The 25044-nt window shown below is 38.0% G+C and overlaps 1 protein-coding gene across 1 annotated transcript in view; it reads right to left on the bottom strand.

Moving 5' to 3' along the window:
- LOC127576546 (lactase/phlorizin hydrolase-like) overlaps positions 1 to 25044 on the bottom strand; it is a 49340-nt gene that overhangs the window by 9240 nt on the left and 15056 nt on the right. The window contains exons 4-14 of the mRNA XM_052027080.1: positions 22932 to 23040; positions 22465 to 22564; positions 19508 to 20868; positions 16378 to 17919; positions 15616 to 15884; positions 12036 to 12326; positions 10756 to 10954; positions 10012 to 10214; positions 7148 to 7257; positions 5851 to 5985; positions 3962 to 4185 (exon numbers count right to left, since the gene is read on the bottom strand). Coding sequence (XP_051883040.1) covers positions 3962 to 4185; positions 5851 to 5985; positions 7148 to 7257; positions 10012 to 10214; positions 10756 to 10954; positions 12036 to 12326; positions 15616 to 15884; positions 16378 to 17919; positions 19508 to 20868; positions 22465 to 22564; positions 22932 to 23040 — 4543 coding nt within the window. The remainder of the gene's footprint in view (positions 1 to 3961; positions 4186 to 5850; positions 5986 to 7147; positions 7258 to 10011; positions 10215 to 10755; positions 10955 to 12035; positions 12327 to 15615; positions 15885 to 16377; positions 17920 to 19507; positions 20869 to 22464; positions 22565 to 22931; positions 23041 to 25044) is intronic.

Here is a 25044-nt window from a genome sequence, read left to right as displayed (position 1 = left end):
TAAGCCTATATTTAAGTGTCCCTGATGTGTCCTAGTATTTTAATATGTTGCTGACATCACAAGTCAATGAATGAACATTTGTCATGGCCGCCGGACTCGAGGACCACTTCTACCCATTGTTATCAGACTCTTGAATGGATCTCTCATACACTAAAAGGTGAACTCTTGATTTCCTAATCTACCTCATCGCGGCCCTTACACTTTTTTTGTCTACCTGCACTGCATTTTCTTTGTAACTGTAACACTATATTCTGCATTCTGCTTTCTTTTTACTACCTTGATGTAATTATGTATGGAATGACCTGTCTGGATGGCACACAAAACAAAAGTTTCTCACTGTATCTCGGTACATGTGACAATAATAATCAAATAATCATAAACCAAGTTAGGACTAATTCTACAAAATATTGCTGCTGCAATGGAACAGTTTTGTAAAGATTATTAAAAACAAATTCGACGTATTAATTCCTTATTAAAATGGTGTAAAGTCAAAAATCAAAGCATGATGAACAGTTAACTCAAAAAAATACTGCTAACGGCAATGAATGTGCTGAAACAAGATTATCTTTGAAACTTGCAGATATGATAGTCAAGACATTTAGACTGTGTGTGAAGCAGACAGGTAGCCTGAGAAAGAACAAATACATTAAATCTGCCAGGAACTTGTTAATGAAGTATGGTACTTGAAACATGTAGGTCCAGAACACTGATTAAGAGATAGAGAGCAGAGGAAGGGTTGAAACATCCAAAGAACCATTTTGCTGTTGTGCTGACAGTGTTTGTGTGCTTAGAGGTATGGGTGAGAGGCTTGCACTATTTTTAAGAGGGTGTGATGGGGCATGTTAGGTATTATTGATGGATATAAATTGTTGATAGACCATTGACTGGGATGGATAGCACAGCAGTATGCAGAGGAATTATTGTAGTAGTCTGGAGATGGGATTTGATGTCTTCACTTCTCCTTGACTACACGTGAGGTGAATTAAGCTGTTTTTCATCTATACGTATCCTTGAGACTTCACCTCTAGTGTTGACCTCATTTGCAGCCTCTCCCAGTGTTAAATTTATTTTTACCTGGAGAGCTTCCTGATTCCCTGCACCGCTTCCCACCTCATCCAGAGCCATATTTGAAAACCAGGATGCCTGCTCTAGTCTTTGCTCTGCCAAGTCTTCCACACATCCAAACTCTGTACCATCAGTAATTTCGGGCAATGAGCTCTTTTTATTATAATTTGCACAGACGTGAATTCAGCTAAATACTCATGAAACTGTGCCCTCTGGACTAGTACTATAGTTGATGTGCATTGTCTGCGGAAATCATCACTATGAAGTAGAAACGCGAATTTTGTCTGCGTACTGCAGTGGGGCAACTGAAGACAGATTAATTAGGCATTGTGATCACAGAATCTGTTTTCCCACTGCTATCCATCCCCTCCTGTTCAGAAAAGGGAACTCGTATGCAATATTCAAAAGCATAAAGTATGTACAGTACAATAAAATGCCAAAAATCCAGCACCTGATGGTTTGGAAATCCTGGTGGTTTGGCATATGGCTCACTCGCTAGTGTGAATGGGGATCCAGAATGCAACTGAGATGTGCAGCCAGAGTCAGCACTCATCAGGTTCACTGGAAAATCTATTATACCACTGTATGACGTGTGAAAATAGTGAAATAAAAGTGTGTTTGAGTATTAATTGGAGAAACATCCATTGTCCAGAAAATCTGCCAGTCAAATGGGTGCCAAATTATCAAAATTTTACTCTATAGGCATGAGTTGGGTTTAAATCTAGATCCCTATTTTGAATTATCCTGTATCAATAAATGTTCTTATATGAGGCATGGCTGACATGAATTGACCAAATACAATCTCAGACATGGCAACTTCCACAAGGGAACATCCCAAAGTATCGACTGGAGAGTCCACCCAGGAGCTGTCCTCTGTCCCAGCAGGAGACACATCCTCAGGTACCAAGCCTTGTGTCTCTGGGATCATTCAATCTTTCTTCCACTGTGGCAAGTGATCCTCATACACTCTTCACTTGCTGGATGTCCAGTGTAGCGGGCCATGAATGGCAGTGAAAGTTGTTCCCTCTCTCCTACAAACCCCCCGCCCCCCCAGGCCAATTTCAGCAGTGCCAGACACCACTTAGAGGATTGTGCACATACCCACGATGGACAACATGCCATGGTCTGAGGCTGGTTCGTGGGGTCAGGTGAGATGGGTTGGAGGCCACTCCTGCGGTTTGGTTGGCGATGAGGTTTCAGTGGTCCCTGGGGATGTTTGAGTCAGCTTCAGGAAAGTTCACGACCCGGGCAAGAGCGTTGGACACAGGCAAGTTCATGATCTGGGCAAGAGCGTTGGAGGTGGGCAAGCTGTTGGAAAGGATTCTTAGAGATAGGATCTATGGGCATTTAGAGAATGATGGTCTGATCAGGGACTGCCAGCATGACTTTGTGAAGGGCAGATCATGTCTCACAAGCCTAATAGTGTTCTTTGAGGAGGTGACAAGACAGATTGATGAGGGTAGTGCAGTAGATGTGGTTTACATGGATTTTAGTAAGGCATTTGACAAGGTTCCACATGGTAGGCTTCTTCAGAAGGTCAGAGGGCATGGGATCCAGGGAGGCTTAGCCGTGTGGATTCAGAATTGGCTTGACTGTAGAAAGCAGAGGGTTGCTGTGACTAGAGGTGTCCCACAAGGCTCAGTTCTGGGACCTCTGCTTTTCGTGATTTTTATTAATGACTTGGATGAGGGGGTAGAAGGATGTGTTGGCAAGTTTGCAGACGACACAAAGGTTGGTGGTATTGTGGATAGTGTGGAGGATTATTGAAGATTGCAGAGGGACATTGATAGGATGCAGAGCTGGGCTGAGAAGTGGCAGATGGAGTTCAATCTGCAGAGGTGTGAGGTGGTACAATTTGGAAGGACAAACTCCAAGGCAGAGTACAAAGTTAATGGCAGGACTCTGGGTAGTGTGGAGGAGCAGAGGGACTTGGGGGTCCATATCCACAGATCCCTGAAAGTTGCTTCACAGGTGGATAGGGTAGTTAAGAAAGCTTATGGGATGTTAGCATTCATAAGTCGTGGGATCTGGTTTAAGAGCCGCGAGGTAATGATGCAGCTCTACAAAACTCTGGTTAGACTGTGTCCAGTTCTGGTCGCCTCATTATAGGAAGGATGTGGAAGCATTGGAAAGGGTGCAGAGGAGATTTACCAGGATGCTGCCTGGTTTAGATAGTATTCATTATGATGAGCGACTAAGGGAGCTAGGGCTTTACTGTATGGAGAGAAGGAAGATGAGAGGAGACATGATAGAGGTGTACAAAATATTAAGAGGAATAAATAGAGTGGATAGCCAGTGCCATTTTCCCAGGGCACCAATGCTCAATAGGAGAGGGTATGGCTTTAAAGCAATGGGTGGTAAGTTCAAGGGAGATATCAGAGGAAGGTTTTTTACTTAGAGAGTAGTTAAGGCATGGAATGTGCTGCCTGGGGCAGTGGTGGAGGCAGGTACATTGGTCAAGTTCAAGAGATTGCTGGATAATCGTATGGAGGAATTTAAAATAGAGGGATATGTGGGAGGAAGGGGTTAGATAGTCTTAGGCGAGATTTAAAGGTCAGCACAACATGGTGGGCTGAAGGGCCTGTATTGTGCTGTACTGTTCTATGATTCTATGATATCCAGGGTATTTCCCTTTACATAAAAAAAAAGTCTTCCCATTTTTCTTCAAAATTCTTCAGCTGGTTTAAATGTGCAATGTCTGTTGATAAAACAGGGAAGTCCAGTGGAAACAGCAGGGCTCTAAATTTTGAAGTGTTTATGATGGTAAGCAAGTGTGCCTTAAACAGTGGATTGGAGTTTGAGTTGGTGGTGCCTGTGTTGCAAAGAACATTAGATTGTTTATCATCCAGACTTCACTTGCAATTGAGCTAATGGGAGTCAGATAAATGCCTTCTACCTTTCAAAACTTCATTTATGTAACTCTGATGATAATAGATCCTCCAGGTATCATTGAGACCTTTATGTCCATGCTCTGAAACACCATTTTCTGTTAGGTAAATTGGAGGATTGTTGAACTCTTTCTTGATCCAGTTAAGAATTTTCCGATAACCCCATGGAGTCATTTTCAACCAAAAAGACCCAGAGCTAAGCCAGCTGCGGTCTGTGGTTGTCCCAGTTCCCCTAGAAATAAAGGAGGAATTATTTCACACAATAGACAGTTTTAACAGAAAATGTTAGAAGAGAAATCTACATTTGAATAATTTTTCTAATCTATCTATAGTTACATATTGCTGGAAATCTATCCAATTTTCAATTTACTGTCTTCACTCTTTTGGGATAAAGAGGTTGGAATCCTTTTGAGGCCCTGGGCTCATTTAAGTGGAACTATCTGGAGGATATCCTGATATAGCTGTCCTGAATTGGGCCAACTCAAGATATTGAAGCAACAGCAAGGTTAAATACAATGGAGATTGCTGAGAAAGGTGGAAGCCCTATTAATAAGAAAAATGCTGGAAAAACTCAGCCAATCAAGCAGCATCTGTGGAAAGAGAAACCAGTTAACATTTCAGGTCGCAGAGTTCTGATGCAGGGTCTTTCAACTGAAACGTTAACTGGTTTCTCTTTCAACAGATGCTGCTGACTGGCTGAGTTCTTCCAGCATTTCTGGTCTTGTTTCAGGTTCCAGCATCTGCAGTTTTATTTATCTTACAAGGTGGAAGCCCTGCGTGGGAGCAGTTGAGATTATTGCCCCCACCTAAAAAAAAATCCAAAGTAATTCCACCAATTCCAAATGAGGCTGTTACTGCAATGTTAATAGTTTCCAAAAAGTTGAAATTGACCTCTGTACCTTTCTAAATGTGGTCTTCTTTTCTGAAGGAAATATTTAAAAGACATTTCTCTACTTAGCAAAGGAAACATAAACTTTTATTTACAATATGTCTCTAGGATATCACCTGCAGTTCCAGCAAGACATCTCTAGAATCCCCAATGTAAATTGCTGCAGTATTTCACTCATTTACTGTATATAGACAATTTTTAAAGGTTTTTACAAATGGAAGTAGCTAAGATTCCCAATAGCTCATCAAGAAACTTTAGAGTGCCTATTGAAAGATTCAACAAAGGGGGATTTTGAGGAGTTGTTAAAAGTACAGTTTAGGAAGAGAATATTGATAATCCTGAAGTCCTTGAAGGCAATGCTATCATCGTTGGTGTAAGAACCCAGAGAATAGCTTGATTGAATGTAGGGTTTTAGAAAGGAAGTAAGGCTGGAAGACATTACAGAAATAAGATGAGGTAAAGGAGGATAAAAAGTTTGACTTCCGTGCTTTGCAGATGGAGCCAGTATAAATCAATAAGGATTAAAAGGACAAAAAGTTTTTGAATAATTCAGCTGAAGTTAAGGCAATCAATAACTAATGGGTGGAGTTTGCAATGGTGATGGTTGTAGTTTCTTGGATTTAAGGATGGAGAAGTTTATTATTGATTCTCCATTGACAATACAGAGGTTGCCGAATAATTGATGTGACTCTTGGTGGGTAGACAGAAGTGTTATTGATGCATGTATGACAACGAAACCCATGCCTGGCATTAGCAGCATGTAAATAAAAGGGAGGAGGGCATAGATTGCTGAGGGAGACCAAGGGGTAGTATTTTGAGGAGGTAAAAGTACCCTTTGCTGTAGATTCACCAAATGAGTATGTAGAAGTAAAACCATGTGAGGACAGTACATCAGGACTTTGCGGAAGAGTAGAGGTATTGAAGGTAACATTGTAAAGAACTTCAGTCTAACCAATATTTAATTCTGGTAATGTATTATGTACCATTTTCTATTATTTAAAACCTTACCTGTCAGCATCATACATTGGGATAACGTTAGCAAAATTGACATTGAAAGCCAACACAGTGGTGTAGTGGTTAAATCCCATATAGTCATAGGTTCCTTTAATTCTTCTTTTTTCAGATTCTGTAAATTCAGGAAGCCTGAAAAGATTATTTGATAGACAGTCAGGTATCTCAAACCATATTTTTCTTGCCAATTCATACCTGCTATTTTCAGATTTTTTTGTGACAGATGCTTTCGTTCAAGATGATTTTAGTTTGGCTGTTGGATTGTTTAGTTAGGCAAAAATGACCCATATCCTGTTAATGGTCTCAAGTGTGACAAAACAGGAACTTTCAAGTTGCTAAGCCAAGCCACGCCTGTTCAATGGTCAACTGATATTATCCTGACATGCAAAGCGATTTTGAAAACCTGCTATTTTTATAGTTCTTCAATTGTTACTCCTTACTAAACCTTTTCTCAAAGAATTCTATGGAATAATGGTTGTTTGACTTTTATTATAATAATTTTTGAAATGGTTGGCAATTTGTTACTGTATTGCTGCTGTGGTATCGATGTGATAAATCAGTGGAAATCTTCCTCTATGAATGCCTAGAGGATACCTAGCAGGTGGCACCTGAAGTGCAATAAGAGAAGAAAGAGAGTTGATTCATACAAATAAGGCAAAAACCTCATGACTTCTGAGTTACAAAACAATTAAGAGCATAGAAGTAGCCCAATGGGACACTGCAGGTGTTTATGCTACAAGCACAACTGTTTCAAATGGTTGATCTATACCCATTAATTAAGTTAAATCTCCTTGTAGTGCGTTGAGGATAGAAATCTGCTAGGTCTAGACTCAATTTTTTTAAAATTTCCCTATCTAGCAAAATCATTCCCCAAGTGTTTGAAAAGTGCATTGTCAGAAAATTCATTCTTTCTTGATGTAGCAGCAGCACATTGTAATCTGTTTCCAAAATTCACTTCCTTTTGAAGTCAGTTTGGGAACTATGCTGCCACTACTGTATAGCACAGTTAGTATTATTGGTCAGGGATGAATTTCTAGGCAATATGTATCTTTGTCTAAGTGACCTTTTTTTCCTTCTTCAAAACTAACATTGAAATCATGTTATTGATTCAACGTATAATTACAGCAATAGCTTTGATTTATCATAGCAATTTTAATCCTTATTACAGAGCTTGAGTAATTTTCCAAAGTCAGCATTAATACAAAGCTGCAGGTCATGGAGAAAAAAAGTGCCATTACCTAGCTATATATTACACTTTAGGTACTTTTAAGGATTAAAAATGCTTATTTCTTACCGAGATTTGGCCAATCCTTGAGCCAAGCTTTTCTCTCTCACACGTGTTTTCATTATCTCATTGTAGTCACCATCTTTAAAAATTGGATATGCAAACCAACCACCATAAAACTAAAGGGGAAAAAATATTAGATTACACTTTGGCAGTGTCCAAATTCTTTGGAGGCTAACTTAGATAGCCCTTGAACATTGACTTTGGAATCATGATTGTTCCGTGCCCATTCTTTGTAATGCAGGTTGCACAATATCTACGTGCTGACTATTTATAATTATGATTACTCCATGCAGCCAATACTAACTGCAATTAATTAGCTGTATGCATCAATGCATTTATTTTCAAGCAATGCTTAAAGCTAGCATACATTTCTAAAATGACAAACCATCTTGTCTATTGAAATTGTTGGTGCTTGAGGGGATCTTTCAAAACACACAGAATAGAACACATTCCAGTGAGAAAGAAAAATTCAAAGGGTGGACCCATCATCTGTGGTTAACGAAAAAAAAACAAGGGCAGGGTATCATACTTAAAGAAGTAGAGTATAAATGTGCAGAGATGGATGGCAGATCACAAGATTAGATGGAATATAAAAAAAAGCAAAAGATTACGTGACTAAAAGATTAATAAGGAAGGAAAAATTGGAGTACCAGATATAGCTAGCCGAAAATTTAAAAAGATAGTAGAAGTTTCTATAGCTATTTAAAGAAGAAAAGCGTTAACAACGTGAACATTGGTCCAATAGAACATGAGAAATACAAACAGCAGTAGGCCATTTGGTTCTTCAAGCCTGCTCCAGTACACTGCCATTTTCCTGCTCTATCTCCTTATCTCTGGATTCCCTTCTCAGGCAGAGAATTCCAATGATTCATTCCTGTGGGTGATGAAACTTCCCCTCATTTCGGTCCTAAACTTATTCTGAGACTATGATCCCTGGTTCTCGACTCCTCAGCCAGAGGAAACATCCTCCCTGCACTCCACTTGTAAGAATTTTGCTTCAAGGAGATTTCATTTCATTTTTGCAAAGGAAGTACAGGCTTTGTCTGGTTGATCTCTTGTATAGCAAACCAACCATTCTTGGAACCAGTCCAATGAACCTTTGCTGCATTCCCTCTGACAAGTATATCCATTTGTAAGTAAAATCCAAAACTTTATGCCATACTCCCAGGCTCAGGCTCATCAAGACATTGTATGATTGGGTCAGGGGAATTAGTAATGACAGGTAAGGAGATGGCTGATGAATTAAACAAGTGTTTTCATCAGTCTTCTCAAAAGGATGTAAGTAACATCCCAGAAATAGCGTAAATCAGGAATTGGGAGGAACTCTGGAAAGTTAAGCAAATTGATGAAGCTACAGCTGATGAATTCCTGGGTTTTGATGCACTTCATCCAAAAAGAAGTGGCTAGTGAGAAAGCTGATGTGTTGGGTTTAATTTTCCAGAATTCCTTCGATTTGGGGAAAGTACCATTAGACTGGAAAATGGTAAAAGTGACCCTTTTACTCACAAAGGGATGGAGACAGAAAGCAGGAAGGAAGTATTTCCTAACTACAAGCCAGTCAGCTTAACATTTATCATGGGGAAAATGTCAGAAGCTATTACTAAAGATGTTATAGCGAGGCATTTAGAAAAATCATTTGGGCATAGTTAATGTGTTTTTGTGAAAAGGAAATCACAGTTAATGGATATTCTTTGAAGAGCAATATGTTGTGGATAAAGGGGAACCAGTCGATCTATTTGATAAGGTACCACATCAAGGATTATTGCAGAAAATGAAAGCTCATAGTGTGGGAGGTAATATGTTGTATGGATTAAAGATTGGCTTGCTAACAGAAGACAGTTAACATAAATGGATCATTTTCTGGTTGGCGAGATGTAACAAGTGGTGTGCTGCAGGGATTGGTCCTGGAGCCTCAACTTTTTACAATTTATGTAAATGACTTAGCTGAAAAGTACTGAAGGTATGGTTGTAAAATCTGCTGATAACTCAAAAGTGGGAAATTAGTTTGTGCAGAGGATGTAAGGAGGGTTCAAAAGGAAATAGATGGGTTAAGTGAGTGGACAAAGTTCTGGCAAATGGAGTATAATGTGGGAAAACAAGGAATTCATTTTGCCAGGAAAAATTAAAAAGCATATTATCCAAATGTTGAGAGTTTGCAAAGCTATGTAATGCAGAAAGAACTGGGTCTTCCAGGGCATGATTCACAAAAGTTTAGCAAGTAATAAAGAAGCTAACAATGTTATTGTTTGCTGTGAGAGAAATCAAAATAATCCTTGTAACCTTCACTTTGCAGATTTCAGTCATTCATGAAGGCAGTTTACATCCACCTTTTGGAAATGCTGTCGTCCCAGCATCACACACATTGCATAATTGAACTAGGGAAAAAAGACTGTGACGTCTCCTTTCATCAGATTTCAATTATTGTTGGAGATTTTTTTAAAACAAACATATATATGTTTTTCATTTTCTTTCTATCTCAGTTCTTTCTCATGATCCCTTATTTTGCTTTCTATACCTAAAGTGACCTTACATTTGTTATATCCAACTCGAACTCCCTGGCTTAGACACTGCTATTCATTGATTCTTTATTATGATTGGTTAAGCAGATACACTATTGTTCATATGGGTCTCAAACCCCTCTGTCAAGGATTTAGTACTTTTTGGATAGTTAGTTCACAGGGAATTTTGAGTGCGGAGGCTCATAAATGTCTGAGGCCAATTGCAGTGTAATAGCTAGCATCTGATCCAAACATATGGCCCATTGCTCAACAGTGATTAGGAGCAGGAAGAGTTTATTTCCTCCTCTCTTAATTCAGTCCATCTTATTTAACTAAGTAAGAAGCAAATTAATATTATCTTCACTTTCTTACCATCAAATGTCTTTTGGCTGCATCAACATCTTCTTGTTTATATGGGTTTCTTGGTTCAACCCAGTCAGAGTTTATTGTTATGGAAATCAGACCTTGCTGTTGTGCTCTGTAAGTTTCATTGTACAAGTGCCAAACTTCAGCATGAGCTTTGATTAGATTGTGAGCAACAACATAAGGAGCTGTGCCCAATCTTGTGCCAATACCTACAAACACAAGAAAGAATGGTTTATTAAATCAAAATCATTTAATAGTTTTAAGAGTAATTAAGTTAGAAGTTAATGTCTGGTAATGACTGTATGTTGCACTCCTGAAATTCAGTTCTGTTGACTTCAAAGAGCTGAATTACATAAGCAAAGTACATTGCATTCCCATTCTAAAATACATTCATTATGTGGTGATGATGAATTTGAGATTAGAACTATCATCTGATGAGATTTGAGAACCATTAACAGAATTTTCATACTTTAGATGAATATTGTAATTAAGGCTATTAGTAGTGTTACAGAAAATTAAAAACACAAAATTTATTGGTGATTTGAAAGCAGTCAAACTGGTGAGAGAGCTCAAGGGCTAGTACTACACTCCTCCTAATTTTATTCTGTACTGAAGTTAATGTGAAATAAAATCTGGTATATGGGTGTAAAAGTACTATGGGTTTCGTGCATGATGAGTGAAGTTAAAGTTGTCTTATTAACTTCCTTTATTTAGGATCATTCGGGATATGGGTGTTTATATAGACATTACCTGGTGCAGCGGTACCATAGCCATAACCAAGAAGTGCTGTATTGTAAGGCTCATTTAAGGTTATCCAAAACTTCACTTTATCACCTAATCTTTGAAAACATAAATTAGCATATTCTACAAATCGATCAATTGTGCTGCTGTTCTCCCAACCACCAACATCTTGTAGTGCTTGAGGCAAATCCCAGTGATAAAGTGTAACCTGTAGATAATCAGCAGATAAAAAAAATATTAGATTGATTATCATTGGCTTGAACATTTTCAGATAATGGGTTTACAGTCTTCTTAAATTACATTTTATACTGTAATGTAACTGCTCAATAAATGTTCCCTATATTTTGTCAGCATGAGTCGAGAGCAAGCCATTGTCACATACTTTCAAACTCAGCAAATAAAATAGTTCTTTTGAGTAAGTTGTTGAAATCAACAGATATTAATAATCATCAATTATATTGGATTTTACTGAAACCAGGTTCTGTATATTAAAGGTGATCATTTCATATCAAGAAATGAACTTTCAAATTAGATGTTCTTTCCTTTATGCTTGTGTACCATGATATTGGTTATTATTGGGTCACTTAATAGAGATTAATAACTTGTTATTTTACTTAAATGTTCATTCACTGCAAAGAAAAGAAAAATGCTCAGGTCATTTGCCAAATAACACTATTTCAGCAATTGGTGGTTAAATTCTATTTTAGTTTTGTAGTGCCAAAATGTGTTTTTCTTAGAGTTAAATAAATGTTCCTCACTTTTCTGATGATGTTCTTCCCCTCCTATTTTCTTTGCCATTTGGGCTGTGGTTTTAAGGTACCAATTAACTTTTCTGTCCCAAACCAGAACCCTTGTCTAGTTCTCCATGTGCAAGTCCAGATGAGAACAGTTGGCAGTCAATTTCTGCTGCATTCCTTGTATGTAATCCATACACATGTACTCTATAGCTAGGTACTTTTCACTTATCCTGGGGTACTGAGATTACCACTTCCTCAACCAAGTTTTGCTCATTCAAATAAGACTAAGCTTAAACCTGAGGTTTTGCAGGTTTGAGTGGCTCAATACTGATCACCTTAAAAAGGTGAGCTCTGGCAAACCTTTTTCCAGTCCCTTTTCAGCTGTGTAGAGATCTCCTTAATTTTATGTTCCAATAAAGGAGATGTTACGATAAAAATATCAAACTGTATTAAAAATAAAGCATAGTCGTTTTGTTTTGATTTCCATAAATAATGTTTAGCTCCATTTTTCACAAGCTGGCAAAGATAATTTTATTAATTAGTGGTGCTTACCTGAGGCTTAATGTTAGCTTTAAGGAGAGCATCAATAAACTTTATATAGTAGTTTAATCCGGCCTCATTAACAAAACGCGTGGTTCCATCTGGGAGAATGCGAGCCCACGATAGGGAGAAACGGTAATGGTTAACTTTCAGTTCTTCAAGAATAGCCAAATCTTCTTCAATCTTGTGATAGCTGTCACATGCTATATCCCCTGTATCATCATTGCCAACTTTAAAGGGAGTATGAGAAAATGTGTCCCATATGCTAAGTCCTTTGCCATCAGCTCTCCAAGCTCCTTCAACCTGTAGTCAGTTGGATAACAGTAAAAATATGTATGTCTTTTAACAATTTTATCCACACTATACCGTTTTATAAAATGCTGAACATATCATTACTTTTTTCTTTCTATCCTTCACAAATAAAGATGGAGACTAAACTTACAACAATCTACTGTTACACATGTCACTTTCCCATTCTTAATTTTCTTCATTACATATCACCAAATGGCTGCCTGAATAGTACATTTCTTTGTAAATATCAAATAAACTGCACCAAAGGTGAGCCAACACAGTTTCTCATACGAGTATGGTCAGAGAGTCATAGAGCACTATCAGTACAGAAGTGGGCCCTCTGTACCACAAGATAACAGTGCTGTTCCTGGGAACTTCCCTTAGTCTACAGCAATCAGCACCACACTTTTGCACAATCTTCGGGTTACAAACAATTCACAGGAACAGAACCCTGCTGTAACCTGGGGAGGTCCTGTAGATGAATCTGGATCTGTAAATGCTGAAGCACCCTCCAATCGTGGAACTGAAAATTAGATGTTGGTGCCAAAGCATTAATAGGCATTTATGTCAATTTGGTGATGGTGCCCATCGTCCAACTCAATCTGTGGTATATTCGGAGGCAGAAATGTTAATTTCATACATTGCTGAGTCTGCCTCCTTAGCCAAGTATTAAATATGATACTTGTTGAAAACAATTTAGAATACTTCTTCTTCCACAAAGACTGAAGTTAGCTTGGGACCAGCACAATACACTGTATGGGCCTATGTAAAACAGGGGAAAGAATCTAATTGAGATGTGAAGGAAGAGATTGTCATACACTTCCAACTTAGCTTCAGCTAGTTTTTTTTCTCTCCCAAACATCCATGGTACATTTATTGGCAGATGCAACTTGTTGGGTCAAGCCAACAGTTTCATGTAAAACTGCTGTATTTAGCACCCAGTAGCAAATGCTGAAGCCCTGAACTCACTGGCTGCACTGATATTAGACTCCACATAGAATTCAGCAACAGAGCATGGCTTGTTGAATTTCATGGTACTCAAGGCGGTGAATCTTCCCACTGAAGTTTGCCAGGTTAAATCTTAAACCGGAATATCAAACCCATTCATTTGAATGGAGAGATATAGCTGTGAGGATATATTAACAATATAGATGAGCTCTACATTGTGGGGTGGGGGGGGGGGGTGCATTCTTAGAAAATCGTCCGTATCATGATTTTCCATAACACTGCACGTGTCAAGAAATGCAAGTTGAAAAAATACAACTTTGTGTTTATTTTTTTTCATATAAATTTTGTAACAGCAAATTTTTATTCCAGGTTGCAGATTTTTTGGTAGAGATATGTGAATTCTGTAAGGGTGAATTTCGATTACCCGAACTACTGTAATGGGGAGGGTGGGTGTCGTCTGCATGTAATTATTAAGTATGATGAATATGCCCAGATTATGCATTTCAGGTGTATGTTCTAATTAATGAAAGCGATCTTGCCAACATGAGGTGGGATTATAGTATATCCCTCCTCACTATTTCTCATTAAATATTCATTCATAAAAATTATCCTCCCAAGATTACCAGACAACTAACCACAGGGTATACATGGTTTGAAGTGTATAGACAGTGAAAGAAATTTTACTTGTTATGAAGGATTGTTTTTAAGTGCAATTTTTAAAAAATCTAAATGGAATCTGCACTTCTTGTGGGATAATGGATTAGAATGAAGAAGGATCAGAAACAAAGATACCAGGTAGATGAGGATATCATTGGCCACTAGCTGTCTGAAACTGGCCAAGCAAAGCAGTAGCAGAACTCTGCCACATCTTGCATCCAAACTGTTATCGGAGGTTTGTTCAGTGGTTGTGAAAGTTACTCTTATACTTCATCACTTATATTTTACATCAGATTAATGTATGGGAAAGATACCATAGAATCCAAAGGAGAAGAAAATTCTTCATTTGCCTTTTCTTTACGTAACTATAAAGGAGAGCAAAGTATTCACTTCTCTATAACTTGCCTGTGACTTGACTTCTTTACATTTCATTTCCATCTGATTACTCTTTGCCCTTTTCTTTAGCCATGATAAAAATGTTAATTGTTTGTAATGCCCTTTGAGCCTTTCTTTAAGCCCTAAATATTTTTGCCATCAAACAGTATTGCATGCTTTTACCAAGCATTGAAAATCTAACTGAGTGTGCTTTGTCTTAGCTCTAAAAATATTAACTGTCTCAAATGTTGAATTAGTGTATCGATGAAGGTGCATTCAGCTATTAATAAAGATTACAGGCTCTCTATTAGTTAATTCTGGGCCCAGAAATATTTCCCAAGATGTACAAATTCAGTACTTCCTCCTTATAACATCAGGCTGCCTTGTAGTGCAGTATTCCAAGTGGTAGCCCAATTGATTAGAAGTTGTAATGCATGGTTAGAGTCGTATCATCATAGTGTCATACAGCACAGAAGTGGGCCCTTCTGCTCACCATTTTCATGCCTACCATCCCCAGTTATCTGTAGCTTTCCATGCTTTGGCGATTCAAGCGCTTACCCAGATATTTTTTTTAATTTTGTGAGAGTAGCTGCCTCCACCACCTTCTCAGGCAGTGTGTTCCAGGATGCAAGCACCCTCTGGGTGGGGAAAAAATATCCTTGGATCACCATGGGTAACTACTGTCTCTGCAACATTATCTTGACTGTCATTCAACTAAGCCAGATCTAGAGATGCAAAAGATTGCAACATTAATAATTCCTTTTCCCCAACAGCTGGTGCTTGACCCCACTGAGTTTCTACAGCAGATTGTTTGTTGCTCAAGATAGTTGTTCTAACTAGAGATGATCAGTGCTGTCCTTGATATAAAAATGCCTATGCATCAACGTGGTAAAGAAGCAGTAAAGTTACTGCCAAGGATAAGAGGTCTAAAAAAAGATTTTTCTAAAATATTTTTTTAAAGGAAACATTTCAATAGTTGGCATAATGGATAAATAGAAACTGGACTTAACTCATGGATAACAAGAATGTGGCATTTTAGATGGAAGCAGGTATCACAGGGTAACGTTATAATTTTTTTTCTAAAGTTTTCTTCTGTTAGTAGAATTACAGTTCTTACTTTTTAGCTTCCTAATTGTGCCACATTATTCCATAGAAATTGTGGCCATTTTGTGATGTAAAAAAATAGAAAGCAATAAACATTGGGCATGAAAGTATTATTTTCAGATGTTATCACTACAAATCTGGAGAACACTAATAATGTGTTTATAGAACTGTATACTCTCCAAAAACTATTAAGTTTGCAACAGGCTTAAAGCCTAACCTGATAGGCAGCAGTAGCAGCGCTCCATGCAAAGTTCTTTGGAAATTCACCATAAAGAAATTCATCATCTTTCTGCAGTGGGAAGCCATTGTCACGAATTATTCCTGCAAAATAGTGTGCTGATCGCTTGGGAGTCCTTGGCCTGTTAGGGTCTTTGAAGTTTACATGATGCAGTCCATATCGTAAATTATATTCATTGATCCATTCAAAACTGTCCATGAGGGACTTGGCAGCGTAACCTTTAAGATTAACATGGTCCAACTTGTATGCTGCAAATATTTTTAAAGAGAAAGTAGTTAATTTCAGGTAGTTAAAAATTAATATTCTTACTGGACATCTAGCACAATATCAAGTAATTAAAATCAATATTAATGTTAGGGAAATATTTTAAAAGACCAGTTTCTAAATCCAACAATCTATAACTGTATGTTTCTGATGTTTCTCATTTTTTTTAATAAGCTTCTTGTGGATTATGGTCCCATAATTTGTATATTGTAGGATCCTATCTAAATTCAAGAAAATCGATAGAAATATATGTAAGCATTTTAGTTTAAAATTTTAAAAGATTTTGAATGAATCAAAGTATGTAGAATAGCAACTGGAAAATACTGCTTGCTAAAAAAATGTATTTTTGTTATATAATTAAGAGACAGCACTAGAAGCAATAACTTTAAAAATTGGAATTTGCTCCAGATATTCTAAATGCCATGAGGACAAAGGCATCTATTACTATATTTAGCAGGGAAACAGAAACAAAATAACCTTTCAGTGCTTCATTGATATATGTTTTGTAGTAGAATATCCTATCTGTATCATCCACACTAGAAGAAGATTTGGTGGCTACTCCATTTTCAGTTATGTAAATTGGTGGATTATTATATTCTTCTTTAATCCAGTTCAGTAGTCTCCTTAGGCCCCAAGCTACAGCCCGAAAATTCTTGGCAGCTGAAGTTGGCCAACTTGGGTCAAACTTTTCGGCTGTGTCTCTATCGTATTCATAAGATAAGGTTTTAAGTTTGTTGATCTGATGACTAACAATTTTTGTCGTGTGCATATTGAGACAAAAAACATCTGCAGAACCACGGATATAAGATTTTTCCTTCTCTGTAAACTGAGGAAGCCTTGAAGACGATAAGCGTTGCAGTTCACTCTTGTTTCCAACCTGCCATTTCATTGCTTGGGGATAATCACCATTTTTGAAAATGGGATGTGCAAACCATCCCAGCGTAAACTGCAGGTAGCGATCAGCTGCAGCCACATCTCTAGGTTCATTCATCATCTTTGGTTCCACCCAATCTGCATTAAGGCTGATAGAAATTAAGCCCTTCTGCATGCTTCTATATTTATCATCATAGGTGTGAAAAACCTTGGCATGAGCCTTCAACAATATGTGTGCCACTATGTATGGAAGATTACCAGGCTTTTTTAAAGATGGCGGAAAGACACCTGTACCATATCCTTCCCAGCTAAATACAGAGGGTTCACTAAATGTTATCCAGAACTTAACTCTGTCTCCAAAAGTTCTGAAACAGTAATCAGCATATGCATTAAACAAGTCAATCAGTGTTTCATTCTCCCAGCCTCCAATATCTTGAAGTGCTTGAGGCAGATCCCAGTGGTAAAGTGTTACCATTGGTGTTATGTTGTTAGCAAGAAGACTGTCAATTAGTTTATTGTAATAGTCAACCCCCAAAGGGTTCAATGACTCAAGATGCCCATTGGGGAAAATTCGAGGCCATGAAATAGAAAAATGGTAGTTTTTAACTCTCAATGCTCGAAGCATGTAAAGATCTTCATCAATTTTGTTGTAACTATCGCATGTAACATCACCATTCTGGATGTTAAGATTATGGGTGAAATTGTCCCAGATACTAGGTCCTTTTCCATCGGCATTCCACCCTCCTTCAATTTGATAAGCTGAAGTGGATACACTCCATCCAAATCCTTCTGGGAATGTGTCATGTAAGAAGTTGTCCCTTTCCATTTTGTCCTGATTTGAAAACTTTTCCCATACAACCTTAGCCTTTGAAGGCACTTCTGATGCTGATAAATTTGTCAATCTTCTAATATTGTTGAGAGTAAGACTCTGAATTAATTTTTTTGAGGAACTGTTAACAAAGCCATTATTCTCAATTATCCGTGTGTAAAAATATGCAGATTTCTTAGGAGTTCTAGGTCTGTTAGAGTCTTCAAAGTTCACATAATGAAGTCCAAATCTATGGCTGTATCCTTGTGGACCTTCAAAGTTGTCCATTAGTGACCATATTGTAAATGCTTTTACATCAATCCCATCTATAATGAAAGCTGGTTGGGGTGGGTGGGAAGAAAAATAAAGGTGATGTTAGTCATGCTTTTCAGTAATTACATGTAACAAAGCAGTTTGAGGCTATCAGTCAAGTGTTTAAAAGACAATACTAGTTTGTTTTGCTCTTTAAATTTTAAATCATTTTAGCAAAGATACTCTATCACAAAATAGATTCACAAGGAAGAAACTGATTAAAATAGCTACATTTCTTTCCTATAATTAACATTGTAATCTTGCCAAACTCATTCTTCATAGCTCTTGGTTTTTAAGAATTTTGCCTTGTGAGTAGACAGTCATGAAAACTTACCACCTTTCCTACAGTTTTTCCAAGAAATATATTTTCTTCAGTTTCCCTTGAATTTTATTATAACAGCAAATTTAATCTCTTTGTGTTGAAACATGCATTTATCCTAAATCGAAATAATTTGGAGGAATGGTATTATAGTAAGGGGAATAGATTAAGTTTCTGGGAGAGTAAACTGCAAACCAGAATCTTAGTTCTCAAAGGCATTAATAATTTGGTGAACTGGATTGTATGCTATCTGCTCTTTCACTGAAGTTGATCCTTGTGCTACATTTTTCATGACCATCCTTGCCTTTGCAGCTTCATAGAATCGATGCCATGAATGCTGCAACTGTCCCATGAAATGCTGCAGGCCCCAGGTATCATCTGGGCCTCCGGTATTGCCCTTAATGGTCATTCGTTAGATTGATACTGTCAAAGGCCTTCTTAAAAATGTTATACGTCTCTGATTATCATCTGACCCCTTGGCTCAGTACATTTATGTTGCACCCCTGAGCTCAATGGCGAGTCCAATGGCAGAGTGAGGGGTCAGATCTGCTGGCATCTGATTTCCAGTTCGTCTGTCTTCTACATTTAAGAATTCAACTGCAGCTACCTGGCAGTTCTCTATTAACCACTAACTAATGATCAGTATATTCTGGCCCAATGTAACATTGCTAATAGAAGCTTAAAATGCTCACCTTCAATTGGCAATAATATTCCTTCACGTGTTCAATATACTATTTTGAGTGTGGGTGGTTGGGAAGGTCTGACTGATTCTTGGCACAACCAAAAGTAAATGTGCTATTATGGTTGTAACCACTGTCTGATTGGCTAGAAGCATGCAAAGAGCTGAGACTGAAATATGCACTTGCAAGATTGTAGCCATTGGAATCAGCAAACCATTGAGTGCGAGGATTTGGGTTTGTTTGTGGGGGAAAAAAATGAGATTTACTACACATTTAAAATGAGACTAACATTGGTAAATTATTTGTGCATATCTCAAGTGATAGTATGAGACCCCAAATCAAAATAGCGCATGGTTGTGCTTCTTTTGTTTAATTAACATTTACATTTGTTGATAATATCCGTTGTTATATCCATGGTACTAAAGTCATAAAGACAGTATCTGTAACCAGTAACAAAAACAGAAAATTCAAGAAATACCCAGCAGCTCATGGAACATTTGTGGAAGGAAAAACAGAGTTAATGTTTTCTGACTTTCGATCAGAAAGATACCTATGTGTTGATATAAGAAATTATTATATTCATTTTGACAAGAATTTCTGTAATAACAAACTTACCCTTTAATGCCTCATTAATATAGGCAACCGATGTCTCTGTCCTTAAGGTATCATTTATAGAATCACCACCATTAGTTGGCACTCCATGTCCTGTTATATAAATTGGAATGTTGCTACCTGTATATTCTAGTGTGACAAAACTTAACAGCCTTCGCAGGCCCCATGGAACGACATATATCCATGGAGATGCAGTTGGGGGCCATGATGAGTGTACTTGTGGGGAAAAATCCCCAACGCGATTGTAGTTTAAACCACATGTTTTGTTTGTGGTAGAATTGATTAGCCGAGAGGTATAGTGACTAAGACCAAAGAAATCTGAAGTTCCATTTATATATTCTTTCTCCTTTTCGGTAAATGATGGCAGTTGGATAGGAGTAGATGAACATTCCTGATTATATTTTTCTATCTGCTTCTTTACGGCAGCTGGATAATCACCATTGACGAAGATAGGATGTGCAAACCAGCCCAACATAAATTGCAGGTAACGATCAGCTGCTGAAACATCTGGATTATCAGAGGAAGGTTCAGCCCAGTCCGAATTTAATGCTATTCCTATTTGACCATATTGCCAAGAACGGTAGTTTTTGTCATATATGTGCCAAGCTTTGGCATGGGCCTTGATTATGGAATGGCCAACCTTGTAGACAGCAGTACTTAGATCACTGATTCCAGGTGCATGTTGCCCTGTGCCATATCCAGCATAACTAATAACCCAGGGCTCATTAAATGTGATCCAATATTTCACACGGTCTCCAAAGGTAGCAAAACAAAAATCTGCATAGTCGGTAAAACTATCTATTACACTTTCATTCTGCCATCCTCCAATATCTTGCAAAGACTGAGGAAGATCCCAGTGATATAGTGTTACCATTGGTTGAATGTTGGACTCCAGCAGACTGTCAATCAATTTATTGTAATAGTCTAATCCTTCTTGGTTCAGTTTGGCACGATAGCCAGTTGGAAAAATTCTTGGCCATGACAGAGAGAACTTGTAAGTGTTTGATCGTAAACCTCTCATCAAATAAACATCATAATCAATTTTATTGAAGCTATCGCAGGCAACATCCGCAGTCTGGTTTTTTTCTATTTTTCCCTCATGAGCAAACCTATCCCAAATACTTTCTCCTTTCCCCTGTTCTGCCCAACCTCCTTCAATTTTAAATGAGGCAGTAGCTGTGCTCCAAAGAAAGCCACTGGGGAAAGTGCCTTGCAAAAAGGAGTCCCTCTCTTCTGGTGATTGTTTAGAAAACTTCTTCCATACAGTTTGATAAGATGTAAGGACAGATGCTGTGGGAAGTTGGACTTTATTAGAATGTTCCACAAGCTGAAGTTTACTTCCACCTTCCATTGGAGAAGAGGTACTGAAAACAATAAATAAAAATGTTAAAATACTTTAATTCCATATTGGTTAAGGATGCGGAACATAAATTTCTTGGTCTGAAAGTCAATGAAGTACTTGTAAATAAAATCTCTCCAGCAAAATAAGACCGAATCATTTAGTTGTGTGATTATTGCTACAAAACAACTAGGCAGAGAAGATAACAGTATAAAGTTGGAACAATAAGCATAGGAGATGAAGAAAATGTCAAGATTGCTGTTTCTCTAAAACTACTGCCTACTTACAAGAAGGAATGTTGACCCAGTCACAAATTAGATGTGTTTATTATTCATGGTTCTCAGAAATGAAGTTCCTCACAGAGAATGTGTTATTAGGAAAGCTATTAGGAAGTGCAACCAAAGTCTTGGTTAGAGGTGTACCTAAGAGAGGTCTTGAAAAATTACAGAAGTTGGATAGGTGCATGAGGTTTGTGAGAAAGAAATGATGAGTAGAAGGTAGGAAAAGATGTGCCATGTAGTTATTGGGCTAGTGGATGCTATTGAAATAGGAATGTGTGAGGGTATGGTTCCCTGAAAGTGGCAACACGGTGTGAAGAAGGCATATTGCGCTTTCCTTCATTGATCGCGGCATTGATTACGAGAGTTTGGAGGTCATGCTACAGCTGTACAAGATAATGAGACCACACTTGGAGTATAATGTGCAGTTGCCATGCTATAGAAAGGATGTTAGACATGGTGCAGAAAAGAGTCACAAGGATGTTGCTGGGACTACATGGCTTTAGTTATATGGAGAGGCTTGATAGGCTATGGCTGTTTTCCTGGAGCAAAGGAGGCTGAGGGGTGAACTTGCAGACCTTTATAAAATTATGAGGAGCTTAAAAAGGGTAAATAGTCACAGTCTTTTTCCAGGGTAGGGGAGTCTCAAACTAGAGAGCAAAGGTTTAAGGTGAGTGGGAAAAGATTTAAAGGGGACCTGAGGGCAAGTTTTTCCACACAGTTGGTGGTGGGTAAATGGAATGAACTGCGAGAGGAAGTGGTAGAGCTGGGTACAATTACAATGTTTAAAAAGCATTTGGATGGGTACGGATAGGAAAGGTTTAGAGGGATTTGGGACTAGCTCAGGTGAGCACTTTGATCGGCATGCTTTGTGACTCTGGCATGGAAGATTGAAACAGAAGGGACAGGATTTTAAATTTGAAGTGCTGCATTTCCAGGAGTGAGTGTAGGTGAGGGTCAACAAGATGATGTGCAAGTGAGACAATGAAACACAGAATGTTTTGGATTGGTTGTATAGGATGGCCAGGACAGTACTGGAATTGTTGAGTCGGGAACTTAGAAGGATATTGTCAAGGGTTTGCAGCAAGAAACTGAAGTAGAGATGGAGGTAATGAATGCATGGCAGTTCAGTTTCTAGGCCAACTAGTTTTCACAATCTTTTAAGTCCATTTCTTTGATTGACAGCATTCATGGAAAAGAAACAGTTCTCCTTCATAAATTATATAGTTAGAAAATGCATGTTTAATGAAACCTTCATGCAATTAGGGAATTCTTCACATTTTCACACAACCATTCCATATTTATATAGAAGCTGTAGTTTAAGTATTTTATAATTTAAATACCTTTCTGTATCTGAGTTTCTTGTTTGATAATACAGAGATAAACTGTCCAAAAAGTGATTGGCATCACAGCCAACAATTGGAACCTTATTCATGCTTACAGCTGCCAAAAAGAAAAATCAATATAGCAAAATTACTCAAAACTCTGAACAAAAACACACAGTACATAGTAATGAAAAGGCAAATTTGAAATGCTTTTATCAAGATTGATATTTATTAACTTTTTACTATACACTGTGGGTCAAACTGCATGGACCCTAGGGCGCTTGTCAAACTTACCAGTAAGAATAAAACTTCATTTAGTTACTGGACGTTTAATTACCACAAAATAATGTGATATGTTTCAATTAAAGCAGTGTGTAAATGTTCAGCAGGGTAAATTGGGATCGTCAGGATGGGGGTGGCTTATGTTGGACATGGAGAAACCCTGAATAGCATTGATGCTCAGCATTTTAAGATTCTTCACATACCTTTCACAATTTCAGTTAGTGCAGTTCTGTAATATTCTGTGCTACTTGAGATACTGCATTGTGAAAAGTCTAAGCTGTAGACCAAAATCTGTAAAATGTTGCTGATGCTCTGCAAAATAAAAACAAACCAACCTTATTCATTGTTTATAAAATCAGAGTTCAATTTCAAATGATAAATGGTTTTCGAGGAGGCCAAAGGAGGAATGAAAACAATAATTGGTATCCATTATTCTTTGCCTAAATTCTATCTGCCACAGCTGAATTTGTTTATACTTCCAGTTTACGGCATGCTTATAGTATTTACAACGTACTCTTGGGTTAATTTGTGTCAAAACTGAAACATTTTTGTCTAGACTTAATCACGAAGTTTAGCAATGAAGAAAGATTCTGTAAAGTGCAGTTATTTTTTTGTGATCAAGGAAAGATTTAATTATGGCTATAAAACTGAGAGGTCAATAAAATAGTTGCTAGATTAATGGTGACTGTAAATTTCCCCTAGTGCGTAGATGAGTGGTAGAATCTGGGGGGACTTGAGAATACGGGGACAATAAAAAACAGTGGGCTGAATGTAGGATTATTATAACTAGATGGTTGCTGGCCAGCATGGACTCATTGGGGTGAAGGGCCTGTTTCCTTGCTGTATCCCTCTATGATTCTAAAGAGCATTCATTTAACTAAATACATAGACGGATTAGAGAGGAGTTGAGGAATAAATTTTTAACCCAAAGATTTGATGGGGTCACAAAGTTAAATCCTGAAAGGGTGATTAAGGCAGAAACTCTCATCATATTTAAGACAGCTCAATAACAACTTTTAAGAGACAATTGGACAGGTACATGGATTGGAAAGGTTTGGAAGGTTATGGGCCAAACGCTGGCAAATGGGACTAGCTTGGATGGGGCATCTTGGTCGACATGGACCAGTTGAGCCGAAGAGCCTGTTTCCATGCTGTATAACTCTAAGACTGGATATGCTGTAACTTACAAGGCTGTGTACTGAGAGCTGAGAGGTGGGATGAAACAAAATAGCTCATCTTTGGCTGGCATGAAGTTTGTCAGAATCTTTGACAAACTTCTACAGATGTACAGTGGAAAGCATTCTGACTGGTTGCATCACGGTCTGGTATGGAAACTCCAGTGCACAAGAACACAAGAGCCTGCAGAGAATGGTGGGTACGGCTCCCCCCACTATTGACGACATCTGCAAGGGGTGATGTCTCAGGAAGGTGGCATCCATCATCTGGGTCATGCCCTCCTCTCAATGCTGCCATCAGGCAGGAGATACAGGAGTCTGAAGACCCACACCTCAAAGTTCAACTAAAGCTTCTTCTCCACTGCCATCAAGTTCTTGAACCAACCTGAAAAATTTTAACACTCCCTCAGACTATATATTTTTTTTCTCTCTCTCAATCTTGTACTAGTGTCATTATGTTTATTTTGCACACGTGCAAGTTATGTCTAATTTATGTTAAGTTTATGTCAACTTTGTCCCCGTCTTGTTCTGTGCTGATGCTGCAAAAAGCTAATTTTCATGGCATTTATACCCTGTGTATGTATGTATGCCTTTGACAACAATGAACTTGAACTTGAACATGATGGCTGAATGGTCTCCTGTGCTGTACATTTGAGATCCATGTTGATCAAGAGGTCTAAAACCGGTGTAAACTGGGAACACAAACTGTGGGATAGTTCATTTATACCTCTTGCCCCTTTATCTATTCATCACAATTTTCATTTGACTTGTGTACATGCATGTTTGCCTGAATTATTGATACCATACACACAGGAAATATCCTGTATTTCATTTCCTGTCATTTATGTTGCAACATTGTGTGTCGGGGATACCTTGGAGTTCTTGACAACAAGAGCTGATAAACTTTTAAGAGACTGACATGTGGCTAAATTTTAAAAGGGTGGTTTTTCCTTCTGAAATCAATGCAGAATCATTGATTGCAGAAGGGAAGCTGTGTTCTTGATTGACAGCAATTTTAATTCCACAAGAATCATTGGTCAGCATAGCTGACCTATGCTGCAACAAGGTACTGCACTGTTTTATTTCCTCTGAATAAAGCAGATGATCTAATAGCATCAGAAATGGCGTGGCCATCAACCTC

Source organism: Pristis pectinata, chromosome 1, assembly GCF_009764475.1.
Source record: "Pristis pectinata isolate sPriPec2 chromosome 1, sPriPec2.1.pri, whole genome shotgun sequence".
NCBI classification, from domain to species: domain Eukaryota; kingdom Metazoa; phylum Chordata; class Chondrichthyes; order Rhinopristiformes; family Pristidae; genus Pristis; species Pristis pectinata.
The sequence above is the reverse complement of the archived record's forward strand: the minus strand, read 5'-3'. Positions and strand labels throughout refer to the sequence as shown.